The sequence below is a fragment of the Salvia hispanica genome, chromosome 1, assembly GCF_029641045.1.
Source record: "Salvia hispanica isolate PSC_SH4W2 chromosome 1, Shi_PSC_v1, whole genome shotgun sequence".
NCBI lineage: Eukaryota > Viridiplantae > Streptophyta > Magnoliopsida > Lamiales > Lamiaceae > Salvia > Salvia hispanica.
The window spans coordinates 28311886-28335098 of NC_142692.1; the positions used below are offsets into that span (position 1 = coordinate 28311886).

Genomic DNA, 23213 nt, shown 5'->3' on the forward strand with positions numbered 1-23213 from the left:
TTCGAAATTGCATTTCTTTTTTGTGAATAACCTGCAATTAAATGATACTCCAGTTTTGTACGTAAAAATAATATAAATTGCAGTACTAAGATTTAAGTGAAATTAAATTTTTAAATAATTTTTTAGAGAGAGAAAATGATTAATTTGAAAATCTAAATGCATGAATTATATAAATTCCATTGTTTCTAAAATATTATTCCGCACTTGTTTATACGAAGGATTTATAATTTTTTAGTTCCGAATCTAATTACTTATATTATGATCTTACTCATTTTATAGTGTAGAGTGTAGATAGAAAGGAAAGCAACGTACGTATTGATGGATAATCAGATATGGTGTGCGAGTAATCAACATACTGTATTAACTTCACACCCATCTTGTTATCTTCATTCTGTGAGAGTTGAAAAAGTAGCATCTCTCTCTTCAACCTTTTCTTGTAACCATGTCTTCCCCAAGCAAGAGACGAGAGATAGACTTGATGAAACTGTAAATCTTCATTTCTTGTAGTTTTGTTTTGTAGAAAGCTTTGACATTGTTTCTTGAAATAGGATGATGAGTGATCGCAAGGTGGAGATGAGCACGAGTTCTATGTGTATTTCCATGGACCCACTGAAAGTATTTAAATCTAGAAGAAATTCTATCAACCTGCTCTTGATGAGGAAATTGGAAAAGGACTGGATTTTTTGCTGTAAAATTGAAGTGTACATTCTACTTCTACATTTTCTGTAAAATATGAATTCAGTTTTGCTTCTCTATCCTACTCTGTTTCTGTCTAATTCACTCTCTCTCTTGATTTTCCAATGTAACACGATAGGTCCGTATCATGGCGGTGTGTGGAAGGTAAGAGTCGAGCTTCCTGATGCCTATCCCTACAAGTCTCCTTCCATAGGATTTATTAACAAGATATATCACCCCAATGTGGATGAAATGTGAGTTTCGATTGCGAAATGCTCTCTCTTCTGTCGTGTCATATATCCATGTTTTCAAATTTCAGGCCGGGTTCAGTTTGTCTAGATGTTATTAACCAGACCTGGAGCCCCATGTTTGGTAATAACCAGTCTACTTCTTGGTTAAGCAATGTCTGATTAGAGTCTCAAATTCTTGATTGCTTGATGCTAACTAACCTCCTTTAACAACGATTTTTTGCAGACCTGGTTAATGTGTTTGAGGTGTTTTTACCTCAACTACTTTTGTATCCAAATCCATCAGACCCCTTAAACGGGGAGGCTGCTGCTTTGATGACGCGCGACACAACTGCATATGAACAAAGAGTTAAATCTTCCTGAAAACTTACCTTAAGCTCTCCTCTATACATATGTTTTGGTAGCTTGTGCTCTAGGATCAGATTGAAGTAAAAATAAACAGTTGACTGGAGAAGTATGTCATGAATCTGATTTCATATGTTTAAAACAAAGCATATGATCTTGTTCTTACAGATACGTGATACAAGTGAAAAGGTTTATCTTATTCTTATGACATGTTTATAAATGTGAGGAGTACTAATTTAATCCCATAAACATTACTTCCCTATGGGCAATCCTCAGGGTTATACTGTAACGCGATTGTGACACACTTTACTGTTCGTATTCTAGAATACTGACTGAAATACGCCAAGGAGGAAGATGCGGGGGCTGTGCCGGAAGAGAAATCGAGCGATGAGGAACTGACTGAAGACGAATATGAGTCGAGCGACGATGGTGTTTTGGGGCCTGTGGATCCTTAGTCTTCTCTGTGTCTGTAGCTGTAAGCATGCATATCGTTTCTTATATCATGTTGCTTTTCTCTCCCACAGTTACTTACAATTTAATTACATATAGCAATAACTATTCATTGGAATGGATTCAAAATGACTCAAATGTGGCTTCTTGAATCTGCTTCATGTACATAGATTGTTCTACCAATTACCTCACAACGAGTCTTCTTTTCAGCATCTTTTTTGTGTGGCTAAATACTGAAATATTCACATCTTTTTTGTGTGGTTATATTGAAGAAACAATATAACTACTTTTCGCTTCGTAGCAATATAATCACATTTAATACATTTTGATAGTTATAAATTCCACTCATCTGCTTTATTGCAATAATGCACAAAATGTCGCAGAAACCAAAATGAGATTATGCAACTTAGTAAAACATCTATGCAAAAGGACAACAGATAATATAAATATAGAAACTACTAAGCTTGCCATAATAATGGTAGAGGCCATGAATATGAAGAAACTATCAGAATTGAAGATATCATCACATTACAGATCATATTTGCATTTTTATCATATCATTTCATTTGAACAGAAAAAGAATCCGAGCAATAATTGGAACTGCTACATAATTCAATTCTCATAAATGGCTAGGCCGCCGCCTTCCAGCGTCAGTTCTCATTCTCTTTACAGGATTCGCCCAGCCGACGGAGCCACCGCTGCTGTTCCCTTGTTGAGGGGAAAGGGGCCCCCAGCCATGTTGGCTCGAGCCAATATCTTTAGCGCCTGAGACTGACCCTGGACTCTTCATCACACGTCCAATGCCTGTAGGTGACAATGGACCTGCTGAACCGTTTCCAGACTTCGTACCCGATTTCTCCCTGTCTTTCCTCTTCTTTTTGCAGATAACGAGATCTCCTGGGTGAGTGAAAGGGCGAGCGTCATCTGGTTGGCCAAGATCCCGACTGCTGCTGCTTCCGAGCCTCGAATCCTTGTGAGGCATCAAGTTCCTGGCTTTAGAACTCTCGACAGTGTGAATGGGTGTGCGGGTCTGTGTCTTAGGGAAAGGAGTATTTTCTGAATCCACGTCTTTGACTGATTTCTGGCGCTTCCCCTGAGCAGAAGGAAACTGTCGTGAAGATGGACCGGTGGCTGGCGTGGAAACAGGAGCAGTGAAAGACATGGAACTTCTGGCTTCTCGAAAGTCAGTATCTGAGAATGCTACCCCAATTATATCGAAAAAGAGGTCATGGACTTTCTTCGCCTCCGACCTCACCTGTTGCATTGTATCGTACAGTCCACATAACTAGTTTGTTAAAAATGCATAAATGGCGACAGATTTCATTCAAACTATTAAGGCAGTTTAATTACTCCTAGAAGCCTTTAATTTACATCACAGATTTCATGCGATGCAAATAATGATTCTGAAAAGAAACAATAAGGCGTACAAAATATCACCTAGAATTTATCTAAGGCTTATTCCTATGCAGTTATACCAAAAAATGCAAGATTCAGAGATCACTTGGACAACTAGTACAGGGGGACAAAAAAAGCAAAGTGATCTTGACACCAGCATGTTCACAAAAGCTCCATATGGACTTATTAATGCTACTTTGTAACTATCAGGGTTGCTGCTGAGTCGAGTATGAACATGGACATTTCACGAAGAATATACAGACAGGGAAGGATTGGGAGAAGAACATCATACCTCATATGAAAAACCGAAATACTGCATGCTAGACTTCAACATAAGCTGCACGTCAGACACAAATCCCATGACTCCACTGTACTCAGATTTGTCAACACGGTTATGAATCTTTCTCAAATCCAAAAGGCAATCACCATCTCCACTGGCATAATCATTTCTTTTCCACAGCTCAGTTAGCTGTGGTATTATTTGATGACCTTCATAATCTATTCTTCTCTGGAGCTTGCTTATAACAGTCTTGCACTGTAACAAAATTATGTTAGAATAGATCTTAATTCAGAAACAGAAAGCAGGAAGGCAAAACAACATCAAAACTGAGTGTGTGTGTGTGCGGAGGGGGCGAGAGAGGAATGTTGGATTAAAACTTGAATTAAAAAAACAGACTAAGCATTTGGTTTAACTTTACACAATAAACAAAGTGAAATCAAATTTCACATTTCCCCACTCCATTTTGCCTGGATCAGAGTCATTGCTAATACACATATACGCAAGTATTTCTTTCTATTCAGTAAACGAGTAACATAATCAAATTGACTGATACAAAAAAACAAAGAGTAACAGAAGCATACCTTTCTCAGAACGACCTCGGACATCTTAGGGCCACTAGTTTTAGGCCCCTTCACAACTTTAGTGTCCAAGTTTTCTGTAAGATGTTCAGAGGAATCATATGCAACAGCAGGCCCATAGTTCACTCTCCCAGATCTAAGAGTACTTTGCACATTAGCTGTATTTCTCCTTGATGGTAGATTTCTTTTGTTCTTGGTAGATGAATCAATTTTCTCTGATTTCATCGAACTAGTATCTCCAAGAACTTTATGGGAACGGTCATCACTTGCTTGAGTCTTGTATTTATTATCCATGTGTACTGGTAACATAGTAGGATCACCAGGACGAAAAGATGACCTGTCACTGGGCTTCTCTTCAGTCCTAACAGGCCGTGGGCGAAGCCGAATACTCCGTTTTCGTTTTATCTTGGGTTGCAAGACCTGTTCATCTTCACCTTCATCACGATCTTGGATCCAGCTACCAGAATGCTGCTGATTCATAGGAGAATCTCCAGATACAGCAATCTCACCTTCTTCTAATTCATCTGCCTGGAAAATAAAAACAGCATGTAAGATAACAATGTTGAGAATCAATAGCATTATACCAAATCATAAAGCAATTGTCAGACATACCAATTTCTTTGATCGGGAGCCGGGCCTGCCATCTAATGCAGAAAGTGATCCAAACTTTTGAGAGGACACGGAAGGTGAGACCATGCGCATTAACTTCCTACTATGCGAAGAGGACCCAGAAGAGCCAGCTTCATCAAGTATGCTATTGTTTCTGACGTTATCCAAAGCTCTTTGGTATTCATATCCATCAGCAGAAACAGGAGCATCTTCTTCTGATTGATCTTTATTGACTCCAGGTGCTTCAGTGGATTCATCATCTTCAAACTCCCCAATGTCTCCATCATCTTCTTCTTGAACAGAATATCCATTTCTATCATTGGAGCTTGCGTCAGAAAATTCTCCATTTTCATCATCTAATTCAGTATAAACAGGAGTCTTTCCCTTAGGCCGCCCTCTCCTCCTCTCAGAAATCTCAGAAGCCACTTCACCAGGAGGTTGCATTCCACCATATACAGCATTCTTTGATGGCTTCTTTGATAACTTAGCAATGGTAGTATTTACTTCTTGTGTATTAGCACGAAGCCAATCAGGGACCTGATCATATCGAGTCATGTCCTCTGCCCAGTCAAGTTCTTCATCCATTTGATCAAAAAGCTCCACTTCTTCTTCACTCCTAGCAATCATACGGTTTACCTCATGAAGAGAAGGAACGTCGTGAACTGTTTCTTGGTATCTTTCTTCATCATGCAAAAGTGTTTCTAAAGTTAGCCGCCTCTCTTCATGTGTAGTCCTCTGGTCAAACCGCCCAGCATTTATAACTTCATCAGCCATGTCAATCTTATACTGCTGAATATTATTCCGAATCAAGCTCTCAATTGAACCCACATACCGGTCCTTTCCAGCAAGGTCATCATCGGAGTCAACTACTCCTCCACTCCCGAATTCATCCTCTTTTTGATGGCTGGATATTTTGCCGACCACAGCTTCCATGTAAATGACTTTCACCTCCCTCGTCTGCCCAATACGGTGGGCACGAGCAACAGCCTGCTCCTCATTTTTTGGGTTTGGATCCGGATCATATATGATCACTGTGTCAGCAGACTGCAGATTGAGACCCCGTCCAGCAGCACGAATGCTAAGTAAGAAGATAAAACAATCGGTGTCTGGTCGATTAAACTCAACGATAGCACTTTCACGGTCTTCCAAGCTAGTCATCCCATCAATTCTTCTGAAAACAAGCCTTCGCCACTGCAAATATTCCTCCATTATATCAAGAAGTTTGGTCATGGTACTAAAGAGCAGTACCCTGTGTCCCGTTCTCTGAAGCTTCATCAAAACTCTATCCAGAACCCACAATTTTCCACAAGACCTCACAAGGAAATCCTTTGAGAAGTCACTGAAATAAGGGTAATTTAGCAATGGATGGTTACAAGCTTTCCGTAGCTCCATGCATCTATTGTTTAGAGTTTTGTAAGTTTTAGCCTGATAATTTTGGTTCTTTTGACACTTGCGATGTTCATCTTCAGGGTCAACCCTGAGAGTGCCAGTTGATTTGATCCAATCATAAATGGCACTCTGTATTGCAGACATTCGACATTTCAAAACAATCGAGACCTGCATTTTAAAATGTAGTTTGAATCAATATATGCAACAACACAACATTATAATCGTAACAACATACCTTTGGAGGAAGCGATCCTTCTACATCTTCAACACGCCGCCGAAGCATAAACGGTTCCAATATTTGATGTAGTCTATGGATAATTATCACCTTCTTCTCTGTCTCGAGCCAGTCATCTTCATGTGCAGGCCCTTCCTTTTGGAATGGTTGAGAGAACCAATCATGAAATGCTTTTCTATTATCAAAAACTTCTGGGAGTAGTAGGTTTAAAAGAGACCAAAGCTCTTTAAGATCGTTCTGATAAAACACAAGAAAGAGCAATTCGAGGTGAGAAGATGTAAGAAACATGTTTTAGTTTAGTTGTGAATCTTGTGATGAAGGAGTACAAGTTACGGCTGCTGTGAATTATGAGAATTCAATAACAATAAAAGTTGGCTAGTACTCGCATCATACTTGTGTACATGTTTATATGTAGCAGATAGATGCTACAGTTCAATGAGACTTATTGTCAAGATAATAGAATTGAATCACACCCTTCTATCCCATGCCAATACTTCATTTTCTCAAGGCATTTATTTTCCAGAAAAAAACCTTCCTACCTAAAAGTCCTAATTGGACAATATCAACTCTAGTCTTAACTACCACTTTTACGGTCAATAGTTTTCCAACTTTCAACCCTTCATTCATCTTTTCTTAAACTCAATTTCCAGTCACAAAAAAAGGAATACTTTCCAGATGAAGTACAACCAGAAAAAGAGTCCATGGCACAGTGAAATTGAATGTATTATTTAACATGATACAAAACTCAAGGAAATAGCTTCATTGTAGTCCAGAAAAGATAAGCACAAGCATAACAAAATCACACCTGCAATGGTGTCCCTGTAAGAAGCAAACGCCTTTGGCAGCGATACCTATCAAGGTCACGAGCTAATACTGACTCTCTGTCCTTCATCCGTTGTGCTTCATCAATTACAATATATTTCCAATCAATTTTTGAAAGTTTTGTACGATCATACATGATGAACTCATAGGTTGTCACAAGGACATTAAACTTCATGGCTAGCACTTCCTACACGATCAAACCAACGGAATTGATAACATAGAAGAATATTTATGAAGCAAAGAGTTAAGCTATGAGAGTCTTCTTTTCTTACTTGAGAAAACAATTTCGCCCTTTGGTCTTTCCCACCAACATAATATATACAGGAAACGCTAGGAAGCCAAGTATGCAATTCACTCTAAGACAAAAGCCAGAGATGTTAACGTTAGATGCTTATAAGAATTCAAGTAGATGCCACAATGAACCCTTACCTTCCAGTTGACAAGCACAGCATTGGGAACAATAATAAGATGAGGGCCATAATTTCCTTTGAACTCCATCAAATGAGCAATCAAGGCCATCACCTGCATAAACATAAATTTGCTTAGGTTAGGTCTCGAATCATGAAATTCCACAAACACAAATAAGTATGGCTGTTTGTCAAAGGGACACAAATAAGTTTGAAGGGCAAAAAATGAACTGGTCCAATAATGTGCTTCATGCGTCTTGATTCGGGGGAAAAGAATTATAATAAAAAAGAATCCTGAGCCAAAATTCAACCTTTTAATAAACACCAAGAATGAGACATATTTCAAGCTTGAAAGATAAGCTTGAGCCCCGAACTATCCAATCTGTTATTTCTCAGACTTGATGTTTGTGAGCCTCTTACAGCGTTTGAGTTCAAGTTCAATTAGTTAATTTAGTTTATATGCCTTTGAGCCTATCCATAGGTTCAAACTTACAAAACTCATTTGGGTTTGTTTCCAGTTTGTATGCTTAATAAAGTCATATCCATCAAATTAGATAATTACAATCTGGAGCTGTGGGGCATGGACTCAACTATCTTCTATTATGCTTAGTGAGCCAAGCTCAAGCAAAGCTCATTATAGTTGATAAATGAGTCGTTTACAAACCCAAATCAACTTGACTATAAAAGCTAGAAAATCGAGCTTGAACCAAGCTTGAGTCCACTTTAGTCCTACTCATCAGCTCAACAGCCTCAGCTCAGCTCATTCCCAGGTTATAAGCTCCAGAAAATTATATAATATCTTGTGTGGAAGACATTAGGCATGAGGAGACCCAAACTTTTTAATCAATGTTAATCTGAACTACCTCACCTGCACAGTTTTGCCAAGACCCATCTCATCTGCCAAAATTCCATTTAATTTATTATTGTATAATGATAGCATCCACTGCAGACCAACCTGCATAATTGAGTAGATCCAGGTCAATAAATAGCGGTAATGTGCAGAGAAACTTACATGTAGAGCTGATCAATTGAGGGGTCAAGTACACAGTTCAAACAAAACAAAAACTAACAAGTTGATAGTCTCGTAGAGTTCCAGCTCGTAGCATTGAAGGCTGTCTTATGACCCTTTCATTCACAGCATGTGCCAGATTGTAGTACCTGGTAGAAACCATGAAAAGGGGGGAAATGTAAGACGATTTTATGCTAAAAGCTAACTTAAGTATGACAGGAAGATGTGTTAGGTCATAAACTACAGAAAGATAAACAGCATCCACATGGTATGTCCAGTATGTATAATAGAAACATTAAGCATGTTGTAATAATTCAAGGGAAAACCAAAAAAGTTAAAGCATTTGGTCCAAAATTATTCCCTAACGGCATCCATATATTATGAGAAATGAAATAAAAATAAGCTAGCCTACTTGTTAACAGATTGACTATCTCTTGGTGCATTCATCTCTGAAAACCGGTTCCTTATCGAGACTTCGTCTCTCGCACAAGCAGCGGCAGCTCTAACTTCTTCTTCCGAGAGACCCTTTTATCCAGAAAAGACATAAATGAAAATAATGAAGTATATCTGAAGCCACAAAATAGCAGATAACAAACATAAATACAGGATAAAATACATAAATTACAGGAGGCTAGTGGTTAAAAGAAGGTATTCTGAAATACAGGCCAACAAGACACTCAATCCAATACCTTGATCTTTTGTACAGAAATCATCAGCTTGTGCAATTAAACTTTTATATAAAGAACAGAACTAGCAAACGTCGTAAAGGCCATTATGGATTATGCAGTGGGAAAATGCGTTGTCAAAATAGTATGGTGTACTCAGTACAAGATTGATATATTTTTGGTTGCATCTTCCCACTTTTCCAAAGATAATTCATAAAGAAGGGTGAGAATTTTATTCTCTTCATCTTTTGTATGTACAGATGATGTGAACTGCCATAATTTAAGCATCAACCATCTTGACATCTTCTTTGAAAAAAATTTCATAGATGGAGCTTATCGATTATGATGTTTTATACATAGCAAACACGGAATAATTCCTTTTTAATTGATGTTTTCCAAGTGAAGATGATACTACATTAGTCCAAAAATATGTTTAGTACTGAAGAGCAGGGGAGATAAGAGTAGAGAGCATGCCTGGGCACGTGCAGCAGCAGCTGCTGCATGAGCTGCCTCCTCAACCTCCTGCTGATTTTTAGTGGCTGTTATTTTACTGCCCAATTTGTGTAGATACTCCTCAGTTTGACTTAAGAATGATGAGAGAACAGCGTATCTTTCTGCGGCCTCCCCAGGTACATTAGTCTGTTGTTCCAGAAGCATCTCTCTATATCTTTCCACATCATTATTTTTCAAGGCTTCCATCCTTTTATTACGGTCATCATCCTTCAGTTTGGAGAACTCCCTCAACATCTTTTCATGATACTTATGTACTCCCCTATTCCGGGCAGTTCGAGCATCACGGAAAGCCCAATGTGCCTCGAGAAGCTTTTTGCGCCAATGGAAAATGGATTTTAGTTGCTTCTCCCTAGTTGCCTTCTGATTGGCCTGTGATTGCCTGTTAAGATCCTGACGCTGACGTTCACAAAGTCGAACGAATTTCCGATATGGTCTATCAGGCATAGCCATTATTTCCTGTTGTTGTTGCTCAATCTCATCCCTCAAGCGTGCCTGGCACTCAGCAAGCTGAAGTTTTTTTGACTCAATTTGTAGCCGAGTAACAAGATCTGGTTTAATTCTCTTCCTCTCTAAGTTAACACCAAGTATTTCATCAATTTTCCCAATTCTTTCTGCCCTTTTCCTTTTGTGAATCTCCCTGCCTTCATCAGCAAAAAGATCTTTGATATCATAACCTAAAGTCAAGTTACTATTGTTGTTCATCATAGACGATCCAAGGGTCTCATGTTTTCTAGTGAAAATGGGGAAATCAAATAACGGCCCATGATATTTTCGTGTTGAACCAGCATCCTTAGGTTGGGGTGTATTACTTGCTTGAATGGGTTTCTTGACCTGCACTGGATCTGAAGCACTTGACTGTGTTGCAATTCCTTTACCCCTGTCTACAGCAACATCATTTCTGACAGGAGTGTTCTGATTGCCCGGTTCAGACTCCTGTTCGCATTTCCCAGAACTACCAATATATTGCGGCTCTTCTTTTCCAGGAGGACCCACAAACCTCTGCTCCTTTGCTGCAGAAACAGAGTTCTGCATGCTCGCAGCTGCAGCAGCAGCCCTACCATCTCCTGAACCTTCAGTTTTCATATTAACTACTCCAGCTACTGATTTTGCATCATGAGCCCCTTTCTCACTGAACTCCATATGTTTGGTCTGCTCCTCTACAGTTTCACCAGATAATTTGTCCTTTCCAGCATTTGCAGGAGGTGAAAGCACCTGTTGCATCTGTAAATCAAGTGGTGGAGGAGCAATAGCTTGGAGCAGTTCACGTGGCAAAGTTACATCGCCTTTCTGCTAAGAAAGTAAAGAGAGAACTTGATGTGTCAGTGTAACTGCGTAAGTGTCCACGAAAGAATCAGAGAGATATTGAACAGATATTCATATACAGAGTTTTAAAAACAATTCAGAGCAACCTATATGAAAATCATTTACAGATTTCTAACCTTCAGGCGCCTAAATGCAAGTATCTGTGCTTTAAGAACATGCAGCTGCTGCTTGGTGAAACCAGTGTGCAATTGTCTCAACTGCGAACTGGGTCCACCCTGAGATGTTGATGGATTACCCACATCACCTTCATTAGATGGAGTTGCAGATTGAGGAGACCGATTAGGCTGTCTGGCATTTTGCGCCTGAGAAGATTCTGCTACCGAAGTTTTTGCAAGAAAACTATCAACCCCTTCATTCGGATTCCCTGGTGACTGTGAAGGCTGAATAGGAGGCATTCCATGACCAAGAGAGGATTGCTGCCTATGGGGAAAATGCTGCACAGAGAACTGTTGGGCAGAAATGGTGCTAGAATTGTTAGGTGGAGCTGCATTGGAATTCACACCAAGAGTACTAGGTGAAACTGCCTGCCTAGCTTTAGATGACCCAGATTGTCCTGACACATCACTTGAGGAATTACCATGGGGAGAACTTTCGTTTCCAACTGGCGGTGAGGTAACATGCTGTTTGTTGAAAGATCCAGAAGGCAAACCAGTACTATTTTCATTAGCTTTTTGCTGAGCAGCCATCCTAGACTGCATTAGTGGGATAAGCTGTGCAACCACATTTGCATTTGCAGGGTGTGACAGATCAATATTACGCTCAAGAGCCAGTGCCTGCATTGACTGCATCTGTGCAGCCATAGCCATCTGATTGTTTGTCATGCTCATGATATTTTGCTGAGATTGTGGAGCTTGCATAGGTGCAGGTTGGATTCCCTGACCACCTAATGGAGGATAGTTCGGTTTGGTATCACTTCTCTGATCGAGCAAAGGGCGATGACTGTTATCTGCATGTTTGTCACTCTGAGCAACCTGCTCAGAGGGTTTCTTGGAGGAGGAACCCTGAGACTGATTTGCTCCTTGCATGGATATCAGCTCTTGCATTTTCATGTTTGCCATCCTCATTTCTTGATCTTTGCCAAGAGAACCAAACATCGCTGGTCTCACCTGCTGCTGTGATTGCATCCCCAATGTAGATTTCTGTTGGGCTGACTGAAATGCATACTGCATATAAGCTTGTTGCATCGGATTCAACATTTGTAGCTCAACACCTTGACTTCTATTATGACTTTGATCCGGATTATTAGGGGAACCATGCTGCTGGCCCAAATCAATGAACTTCCTGGGCTGTTGAGGCAGCTGCATGGAGCCAGATGCGGCAGAAAAATTGCCCGCCCCCAGGGGTCCATGTATCGTGCCAGCTTGGTACGCTAGAAGGGCATCATTCCCTTCAGGTCTCTTCATAAACTGTTGAGACCTTGACTGCAACGACATTCAAAGTTGGTCATATACATCTAGAATTTATGAAAAGCTATACAACAGAAACAAGTAAAGACAACGTGAAAAATTAACAACACATACTTACACAAAGATATAGGCAAATAAAAACCTGTTTAAGTTAAAACTCTAGAGCATATAAAAAGGCAATCTTGCAGCTTGAGAACATTGCAAGGAATGCCCATAAAAAGAACCAGTGCCCAAGAAGCTGAAAAGTTTAGCTTGACAAGACACTATAGAAGCATAAATTGCCAAACCAACAACAAATGCATTTACCCTCAAGACGAATAACTTTTAGTTCAAGCCACTCTAACCGGAAAGAAGTGGTAGAATTTTATCAATTGGGATGGGCACACAAAATGTGCTTGGGTAGATAAATTGTGTAGTACTTAAGTCAAAATATAACTTCAGCAAATAACTTTTAAATTTCTCAGGTGTGCAATAAATCGTTTGCATCTACTTTACGAAAATTATAAGCCAATAAATATGTTTCATTTGCTTTCTTGGATAAGTGTCATCTAGTCTACGTTAATAAAATTTTATGAATACATCCAAACAGAAGAGAAATGAATAAAGACAAACTATAGGAAAAAACCCTCTTCTAAATACACTAAACGAACCAATCAATTCTCGGTATCAGATAGAAAAGTCGTGACTAGCAGCAAAAGATATGTCGGTAAACAGGGGGCTGACACATAAATAAGTCGGTTTAGACTCGTCATCAAAGGGAACTGAAAATTACTTCACGCATTTAAAAATTAAAACAAATTCTAATGTAGCAGGGGAAGGATGGAAGAAAGAAGTACGCGGGTTTTCACCTGTCTCTGCTGTTGATGTTGCTGCTGCTGTCTCTGCTGTTGATGCTGCTGCTGCTGCCTCTGCTGTTGCTGCTGATCAAATGCGGACCCGGCGGAGGACGATGGGGACAGAGAAGCAGAGGCCGATGCGGCATTAGTCCGGCCATGGCCGCCGCCGCCTCCGCCCTGTTGGGCCCCACCACCGGATTGCATGCGAGAAATTCACACAAAAGCCCACTGAAGAGAGGGCGCACCTCTAAGCAAAGAATACGTTTCACCCAACCCCCGCCCTTCGAATGACAGAAAAATCAAACACCGTTGTCTCGAAGCCACTGCCTGTAGAGACAACAGATTCCGCAGAACACACCCTTTAGCTCAGCAATTTCAGCAAACACCTTAGATCTTCCCTAAAGAGAAACCAAGAAAATCACAAAAAAAAAAAAAATCAATTACTCGAAGTGAACAGGTGAAATGTCCTTTGCGGCAATTGAACCTTTGCTACGAAGACAAAACGCTGTCGTGCTGCAATTCCGATCCCAAAAATTCAAATTACAACGCCTACGACACATGTCCCGCATTGAATGGCACGCATCCTCACATATATTCTTCCGCCTAAAATCGCATCAAACCATTCTCTCATCCAGAAAACTTTGGGATATTTGGCGCGATATCGAAGCCCCCGGATCGATCTGATGGCCGGCGATTTTCCGAATTTGCCGGAAATCTTTTTCTCGCACTTGAATTTCCTCACTTTCCAATTTTACTTTGGGTTTTTGGGGGGCCAAGCCCTAAGGGCATTTTTTATAGAAATATTGTTTGGAGCTTCATGGGCTGAACGGGGGTATTATTGTAATTGGTCATATCTTTGGATTATCCGCGTTAAATATGTTGATTATGTAATCAAGACTCTGATCATGTGATTGTGAACATTTTCTATTTCTGCATTTCAATGTAAATGCAGAAACATATCTATATTATGCAGTTTGTTGCTCTTATATAGTAAGTCACATTCTATAATTGAAGTTAAAGATAATTTAATCAAATTTGTTGTTCGACAGTTTTTTCTGTCAAACATTACCATACTATTTTGTGATATTGACATTAAATATACCTATTTTTATCTGATTTATGAATTGGACATAAGTTTTTATCTGAGTTATGACAACACATTCATGTTCACTTTGTTTTGATTTTACACATTGAAGTTTTTGAACTATCTCTTCAATTTGACATGAAAAAAAATAATGACAACACATTCATGTTCACTTTGTTTTGATTTTACACATTGAAGTTTTTGAACTATCTCTTCAATTTGACATGAAAAAAAATATTCCTCTGACCATGAAAAATAGACAAAAAATTTTGCCATTTTAGTATATCCACAAAAAATAGACTAAGTTCAAAAATGAAAGTTTTCAACCAATACTAACCCTACACATCATGTTAAATGTGGATCTCACAATCCACTAACACTTATTTCACTACCTTTTTCCTCCCTCTCTCTTATTTTTTCCATATCTCTCTTACTTTACCAATTACTCCATCCGTCCACCATTAAGAGTCTCATTTCTAAATGGCGCGGGTTTTAAGAAATGTTAAGAAAAGTGGGTGGAAGAAAGTTAGTGGAGTAGAGGTCTCACTTGAATATATTAGTTTTAAATGATATGTGAGTGGAATGTGAGGTCTCTTTATCATTTATGGTAATTATCAACCGGGCAATGACGGACCCAGAAAGTCAAATTCGTGGGGTCGAATAAATTAAATAAATAATATTTAAATAATTATTCTTAAAAATAAAATATAAAAATATAAATAATTATATTAAAAATATGTATTTAAATTGAAATAGTATTATCATCTTAGAATTATAACGAACATATAATATGATTTAGTTGTTTGCTATGTTCAAAACTTGGTACTATTTCAAAATATATTTATTTTAGATTTATAATATACTGTTATTGTTATTTTTTATCATCATTATTATTATTTTAATTATTTTTTTGTTAACCTTTTTAGTATATCATCTAATTTTATTTGTTATTCTACCAATAAAATTATTATTATTTGTATTGTAATTAAAACATTAAAATAATGACTTACAATAATTAACTGTTTTTTATGTTTTAAGTTTTAATACGGTTAAAAAAAATTAAAGAAATAGTTCAAAATAAACTATTAAAATCCCTAAATAATAATGTGAGAAATTACAAGAAAGTGTTTTATTTTACGTTTATGAAACTAGGAATAGTAATAGGCTAGAATTCCTTGTTACTTTCTAAAAGTAAGCGCCCCTCTTCTTCTCCGATATACTCCCTCTTCTGCAATCTTTTTTTCAGATTATATTTTTATGTTCTGTATTTTGTAATCTACCACTCCTGTAATTCTCTTCCCTCTCTATTCATCTAATATTTTCTTAGCCTCCCAAATTTTCTTCCCATCGGTCTATCGTGGGGTCGAAGGCGTGGGTCGGCGAGCAAAATATGTTGTTTCCGGCGGCACTTGTGGACCAGCGGTGGGGTCGGCCGACCCCACCCGACCCCACTTGGGTCCGTCAGCGGAACTGGGACTCTTATTCGTGGACGGACAAAAATGAAAAAAACGGGACTCTTATTCGTGGACGGAGGGAGTATATATATTAAAACCCGTGTCATTCACAATCTTGTCTATTTTTCGTGGACGAATGGAGTATTTAATTAGCGTATGACACTATTGATATTGACATGTTAAAAGTTGGCCAAATAGTACTCTCTCCGTCCCATTGAAGATGACTCGTTTTTCTTTTTTGTTTGTCACAATTAAGATGACTCATTACTAAAATTGAAAACATCTTTTATCTCTACTTTATTCTCTCTCTCCTACTTTACTTTCTCCACTTAACACATAAAATAAAGCTGCATAAAATCTCGTGACGCCCAAGGAAGGGGTCATCTTCCTTGGGACAGAGAGAGTACTCCTATGTATCCCATACACTATTTGACCGGTTGGAAGGTAAGCAAGTAGCATGTGGTGTTGCTGTGCACAAACTATCGTTTGAAAACCTATCATTTCACCCGCTAGACGATGAGCAAGTCGCAACAAAAGGCAGAGGGGAATTATTGTTTAAAACTCTAGGCAGATGGCAATGTGGTTAAACGCTCCAATGCTACTGTCTAGCAGTGATAACGATCTTGTTACTCTCTCGTATGTTGATGACTAAGGTTGTTGTTTTGGCGTAGGTCGACACCATGAAGAAATGGTGCATCGTTAGCATCGAGTTGTTTGTTGTTGAACACAGATAGGGTTCAAGCAACAAGTTTCTGTTTACGGGGATTCTAACCTAGCAGTAGGTCTTCAACGGTACAAACAACGACATTGGACAGTCTCATGTGACTTGTGAGTTGTGAGACATTGTGCAATTTGGTGTGCCTCGTGTATATTTTTGACGAGGCAGACATGTTTTCAACCTTGGATTTTGTAGGCTGCAGCAACACGACTATCGGATGTCATTTGACAAGCAAGACAGTGCAATACAGTAAAATCATAGTCTTAAAATAAACTAACCAAAAATTAATTAAAACCAAAAAATGATGTCTTCGTTGAGTTTGGAACGATACCATTTTCGTACATGGGACGAGGAGTGACGTAGGCAATTTCCGACCTCCACATCATCTTAAATTTATGGGATTTTAATTGTGTTAGAATAAAATAATCAAAGTTGTTGTATTGTTATGTTATTTTAATAAGTTTATGTGCATTTCATTAATTATGTAAAAGTTTTATCATAATAGAATTTCATGTATAATATGATTATGTCGTCAACCACTGCAATTATTAAATATCCCCATTTAAAATCTTTTTGGGGAAAAATGTACCATTTGTAATTAGGAGTAAGTATTTTGCTTGGTAACAAATGTTTAGACGAAATCTGAATATATCTACAGATTCGATTTTGAGTCTTGTAATTGATAAATACTATGGTTTATAGTACGGATTTGATACAATTGTGAAGTTATTAATGTACATTTATGCGTACTAAAAATCACTGATAATAGGTAAATAATTAATACTCCGTACACGTTCTTCCGAATTGTGTAGAGATTATTTTCTATGAGTTATTAATTACAATTTCAATTATATAACGATTCTCATCTCATAGTCTTATGATTCCATAACTAAAAGTGAATTTATCAAAATTGACTGTTTATAATAAATAAATAAAAAGAATCTTACTATAAAAATTTATAGTTATCGCAATCAAAAGTGATTGTTGTTATTAGTCAATAAAAGTTACTCAGATGCAAGACGATGGCCTAGGTATCCACGAATCTTTTTTTTTATTATTATTATCTTGGTATCTCACTCTCAGTACTTTGTCCAATAACTGTAGTTAATAGTAATAACAAAAATAACATAAAAGTTAATAAATAATTAAATCCATTACATACACAATATTCTAGCAATTTAAAACATGAGCCTTTAGAACATCCTCATCCGTGCTCTTAGCTAAGAGCACGGAAGTGGACCCGGACCCACTTTTATTTATTGTCCTTAGCTAAGAGCATAACACCGGACACCCCCATCCGTGCTCTTAGCTAAGGACAAGCTCAAGGGTCCCACCATTCCATTATTTAATTTAAATACTTCAATTACTAAAAACATTTCTACATTATAAAAATACATTAAAAAATAAAAATTACATAATTAAAATCCTAAAAAATAAAATTTACATAATTAAAATAAAATTACAGAATTAAAATCCTATAAAATAAAAAATACATAATTAAAATCCTATGAATTAAAAATTACACACGTGGAAGACTAGTCCTCTATCCCCAATTGCCTCTTGAGACCCCGGATCATTCTCTCATGTGTTGCAAGTTGCTCCGGAGTCATCTAAGACGTATCGTTCATATAGAGTTGACCCAAGAGGGTCCACAACGAGTTGTTCGGGGGTGGAGACACAAAGGGAGCGGGAGCGGGAGCGGGGGCGGGGACGGATGGAGTCGGGGCACGACGGCGGGTGGCCATCGCCTTCTTCTTTCCTTGCGGCGCGGGAACTGCTCGGGCCAGCGTCAGGGCTACCCAAGTTAGTTCCGGCAAGCTGGGTAGCCACATCATCGGAGGCGCCGTCGGATAGGGCTACCGACCTCGACCGTTTGCTAGAGGAGCTGGAGGAGGATGCTACTATGCCGCCCCTATACTTCGGATGAAGGCACCCCTCCTGCCAACAAGCGAGGTACTTGAACGCTTTGAACTCCAAGCTTTGTTAGGTCGTCAAGGCGGCACTGATGATGTCGAGCTCGCTCTTTCCGCTCCCCGCCGCCCGCTTTTCCTGTTGGAAGTACCCCTGGAACTTACCAATTGTCTCGTTGCATCTGAAGATGCAATTGCGCACCATACTATCATTGCGATAGATGGTTCCCCCCGGTCGGGTTTCATTGTAAAGACGAGTGATGCGCCACCAATACGTTTCTCCGGTTTGGTTCGTGCCAACGTCCGGATCTTCGGAGACTGCCAAGTAGGCTTTGAACATCGCCATCATCTCACCCGGAGTGTACAGGGTGCGGGTGCCACGAGTAGGAGGAGTAGGAGTAGGAATAGAAGTAGGAGTAGGAGTAGAGCTGCTGCTCCCTCCCGATCCGGGTTTGGGTGCCCACTCGACCCCGGAGGCATTTTGGTCGTCCACCGGGTAAGGGCGGTAGCCACCCGCAACTTGCGAACCTTGGGTTTGAGAGGGGCCGTAAATTGCCTTTCCGGACTAGGGAATGAGTCGGAGTTGAACCAATCGTGGTTCCAACCGCGATTGCCGGAGGGGTGATCGTCGGAGCCGAACATTGTGTAGTGTAGTGTGGTGGGAATTTAGATGAGAGAATATGAGAAAAAAGATGAGAGAATGTAGATGATAGAATAGATGATAATGTGATTTTTTTTTTGTTGAAGTGGGGGTATTTATAGATGAAAATGTGAATTTTGGAGAAAAAATTTAAAAAATAAATTAAAAGTGGATAGAAAACGGATATAATTTTTTGGAAAGTGGAAAAATATATTTTTTTTATTTAAAAACTTTTTTAAAATTAATTTCAAAATTTAAAAAAAAAATTAAAAAAATTGAATATGCCAACGGCTATGCCGTTGGCGAATCAGAGAACGCCTCGTGTGCTGCTCAGCGGCACGGACGTGCTCTTAGCTAAGAGCAGCGCCGTGTCGCTGGCACGGACGAACAGCTCGCAGCGGCGGACGAGCTCGTCCTTGCCGCTGACACGGACGGACGGACGCCGTTTTCAACACCGCTACGGATGCTCTTAGACAAACATGATGATTTAGACCAAAATCAGAAAATGCTCACAGTACAATAAAACTCTAACACCTTCAAAATTTAACAACTCTATCATTTCTTTTGCAATTTTTTTTCAGTAATTCTAAATGTTTAAGACTTCGTAGTTAACAATAAAATATTTTTGACTGAAATTGCAAAATGCTCATATGTTTAAAATCAAAATGGACCTTAGTTTTATGTTTACATGTTTAACTAGTAGTGTTTAATTTACTAATTGAGTCAAAACCGTTTTGATCGTCAAATTTAACAATATCATAATTTTTAAGACAAAAAATGGAACAATTCATAATTTAAGGATCCGAAGCTATCAAACTTAATATTCTAACCCAAATTTATGAAACGTCATATGTTTAAAATTTAAAACATTACTCTAAATTAAAATAAATTTGTTGTATTCGTGAAGTATGCCAAGAGTTTTAGAGTTTTACTTAGTCTCAATATCATTATAATCTACATCTCTTTTGTTTTTCACTTATTTATTTGAATATTGAAAATGTTGCAATAAAACTTAATGCACCAAAATCATTCTTTTTCGGTGCGGCCCATTGTTATAATATGGATCTACCAACACATGTTTATAACCTTTGTGATTTTGTTTAATAAAGTATATTGAAAATGAGGTATGGGTTGTTTTGATCATGCACATATGTAGAAATTATCTTACGCGCGATTGTTGTTTGATTTATTTATTGGGATGGGAAGTATTAGCGAGAGCATCTCCAAAAAGAAAGGTAAATAAAAGGGTAAGTTAATATAACTATCGTATTTGAGAAGGTAGGGTCATGATAATCTATAAACCCTCTAAGATACAAACTATACAAACTCTAATCCTACCCACTACTTATAAGTAATCTACGGTTAAATATCATTGGGCTTATGAAATGTCAATATATCCTATAACTCAATCAACAAAGGGTAATTTGGAGACAAATGTAATCCGCTGAAATCATTAATTTCGGTATGATTATGAGATCCCGTTAATTCCATTGTTTCACTTCTCACTCCTCTATTCAATTCTCGTCTCTCTTCTTTCTCCGATTCCATCTTTTCTTCAGCAACACGAGACGTCTTTTCTTCTCTCTGAAATCAATCGACCCTAAATCAATCGACGCTGACATTCTCGTCGCCGTGAAGCTTATCATCTACGGCTGCATCATGAGTTCTGTCCGACAACGAGGGCAAGCATCGGCGGCGTCAACTGAAGGTGAGATTTTCGGCGAAAAACCCTAGTTTTCAAACGTTTTGACATTTTTATTCTGGTTTTTTTTTGTTTTCCCTGACAAAAACTATTCTTTCAGTCTTTGTTGACATTTATTTCTTTTTTTTTTCGTTTTATTGGGCAAAAACCTATCACATGATGAGTGGCCTCCGATTTTGAGAAACCCACAAGATTTTTCGGGGTGATTTCCTCTGTTGATATTTAATTCCTATTTTTGTGTTGCTGACATTATGATTCTCGATTGATTTTTTGTTGCTAACATTATGAATTGTAGACATTCTCGGTGTTTTTTGTGTTGCTGACATTTTGATATTAATGGTTGATTTTGTGTTACTGACATTATGATTCTCGGTTGATTTTGTGTTGTTGACATTATGAATTGTAGACCTTCTCGGTGATTTTGTGTTGCTGACATTTTGTTATTAAAGGTTGATTTTGTATTGCTGACATTATGAATTGTATAAGAGCTTTTGTTGACATTAACAAGCAAGGAACCCTGTTATGATTTTTTTTTTGCTTATGTTTGTGAATTATTGTAGCACCCGATCTGGAATTACTGCAGCTGTACACATAACAGAGAATCATCATCGAAGAATGTCATCACTTAATGTCAGCGGCCGAATTGTCAGAATATCATCGCAAACTATATCAGATAAAACACATTGCTGGCAGGTGGAAATATTGAATGTTGGATACATTGACATTGTATGATGCATTGACATTGACATTGAATGATGTTGAAAAATTGAAACTTGCACTGACATTGTATGATGCATTGACATTGACATCGCAAACTATATCAGATAAAACACATTGTTGGCATATTATGTATATGTATAGAGCATCAAAAATCTACATTTCGTAAACAGATTCATCAACCATTTTGAAATATAACCTAATGCTCATGTCTTCTACTCTACCTACTCTGTCGGGTCAAGCACAACAACTTCTACACTAGATATTCAACAATTTTTTCACCAAAAAATCGTGGAAGTTGATATGAATTAGCAAGAAAAATACCTTGAGCTTTGTAAGCCATTTCCATTTCAACACAAACGTTGAAGTTGACTGTACGCCGGATAAGATTTGGGATATGAATTTCAACATGAGATTGAAGTTGATATCGCAATGTTGAATAATTAAAATATATTATATTTTATGGCTGAATGAGTAATGTAATCTCTTTCCAAAAAAAGATAATAATGGTAGTTTGGGAGAGTGGAGATAAATTATGGCCTCGTCATTGACTTATCACACCTAGAGACGGTTACAAACAATTCTGGTTATAATTATACCAGATTGGAGTGAAATGAGGATGTGTATAACTGACCACAAATAACGATTTTCCATATACACTCCCGTTGACATAAATTGTACTACCCGGTGATATCGAATTTGTAACCACCTAACAGCCGTAGATTAGTTACAATGATGGTGTGTGATTAAAGTTTGTAGTTTGTATTAGAGATGAGAGTTTGTATTTGATCACACCTCCGGTATTATATATTTTTTCATTTTGAAAAAGGTATCTTTACTTCTCCATCAATGCAGAGGTACCATATTTGCATTCTTTTCATGAAAAAACATTCTTCAAGGGGAAAAGGTATTCGAGAATGTATTACACTTTATATATTTTTAATGCATTTTTTACTATTATTTTATTTTTTAAAAATAATTTAACTTTCCATATACCTTTTTCCTTTGGAATATGTTACTTTTTAGAAAGGGTACATTTTACTTTTTTAAGAAGGTATACATGATATATCTTTTCTATATACCTTCTCTCCTTTGAGATGCTAGTACTCTCTCCGTCACACCGAAGATGATCCACTTTATTTTTTAGTTCGTCCTACACCAAGATGATCCATTACTAAAAGTAGAAATCCCTTTATGTCTACTTTATTCATTTTTTCTTATTTTATTCTCTTCACCTAACCCACAAAATAAAATTATATAAAATTTCGTGCCACTCAAAGAAGGGACCATCTTCCTTAGAATGGAGGGAGTACTACTATTTTACGCATAACTATTTTTTGTGCAACTCAATTTGTATTTATAAAATTCTACTATATGACAGTAAAATTAGAGACACTCGAATACACATCACAGTTTACCTATTAGAAAGACAAAAATCTCTTTCATTTTCCAAAATACACTCGATTAGGTTGTTACAAACTTCAATCTATTTTTAAACAATAAATAATGCTGAAAATATATGTTATCCATCATTTCTCACGTCAATTTGTGTGGGAAAATAATTCTATCCGTTTATGGATTCCTTCCTATCAAACTACACATATAATTTATAGTACTACTCCATATATACGATACTACGAAGATACAAACAGATAGTAATTTTGAAAAAAAAAAAGTCAAACCAAATCAAATCAAATCAAATCAATTACAAAAATAGATAAAAATATAATTAATTTACTACAAAAAAAATAAATATATCCATATCATACTTTCCATCTCAAAAAATTCATGAATGTCATCAAC

At 37.7% G+C, this 23213-nt stretch overlaps 1 protein-coding gene and 1 long non-coding RNA gene across 6 annotated transcripts; one reads left to right on the forward strand and one right to left on the reverse strand.

Moving 5' to 3' along the window:
• The first annotated feature begins 300 nt into the window (after nucleotides 1-300).
• On the forward strand, nucleotides 301-2972 carry LOC125222241 (uncharacterized). Of its 2 annotated transcripts, none has more exons than XR_016134515.1 (4): nucleotides 301-929; nucleotides 995-1047; nucleotides 1150-1271; nucleotides 1593-2972. It is a non-coding gene; the product is annotated as an uncharacterized LOC125222241 (long non-coding RNA). The 2 variants fall into 2 exon arrangements; XR_016134516.1 differs by having other exon boundaries at nucleotides 301-840.
• On the reverse strand, nucleotides 2213-13954 carry BRM (transcription regulatory protein SNF2). 4 transcript variants are annotated; one of them, XM_089062604.1, is made up of 15 exons: nucleotides 13670-13954; nucleotides 13198-13512; nucleotides 11060-12364; nucleotides 9582-10910; nucleotides 8855-8967; nucleotides 8504-8591; nucleotides 8302-8388; nucleotides 7456-7548; nucleotides 7299-7382; nucleotides 7010-7213; nucleotides 6205-6441; nucleotides 4584-6137; nucleotides 3975-4499; nucleotides 3406-3648; nucleotides 2213-2973 (listed from the first exon to the last, which is right to left on the reverse strand). In XM_089062604.1, the coding sequence occupies exons 2-15, from the start codon at nucleotides 13387-13389 to the stop codon at nucleotides 2338-2340; spliced, it is 6690 nt and encodes a 2229-aa protein (XP_088918730.1). In that variant the 5' UTR covers nucleotides 13390-13512; nucleotides 13670-13954; the 3' UTR covers nucleotides 2213-2337. The 4 variants fall into 4 exon arrangements, with proteins under 4 accessions (XP_088918730.1, XP_047980706.1, XP_047980707.1 ...); XM_048124749.2 differs by having other exon boundaries at nucleotides 13198-13583; XM_048124750.2 differs by having other exon boundaries at nucleotides 9582-10907; nucleotides 13630-13954.
• Between the last annotated feature and the right edge of the window lie 9259 nt (nucleotides 13955-23213).

Bases quoted from the DNA above. Each gene is read 5' to 3' on its own strand.
- BRM (XM_089062604.1), bottom strand. From the start codon at position 13,389: ATGCAATCCGGTGGTGGGGCCCAACAGGGCGGAGGCGGCGGCGGCCAT. The intron at 8,389-8,503 runs GTTAGTTTTTGT...TCAATTATGCAG, and splicing joins CTCTACGAGACTATCAACTT to GTTGGTCTGCAGTGGATGCT. The intron at 7,214-7,298 runs GTAAGAAAAGAA...TTGATCGTGTAG, and splicing joins GGGCGAAATTGTTTTCTCAA to GAAGTGCTAGCCATGAAGTT.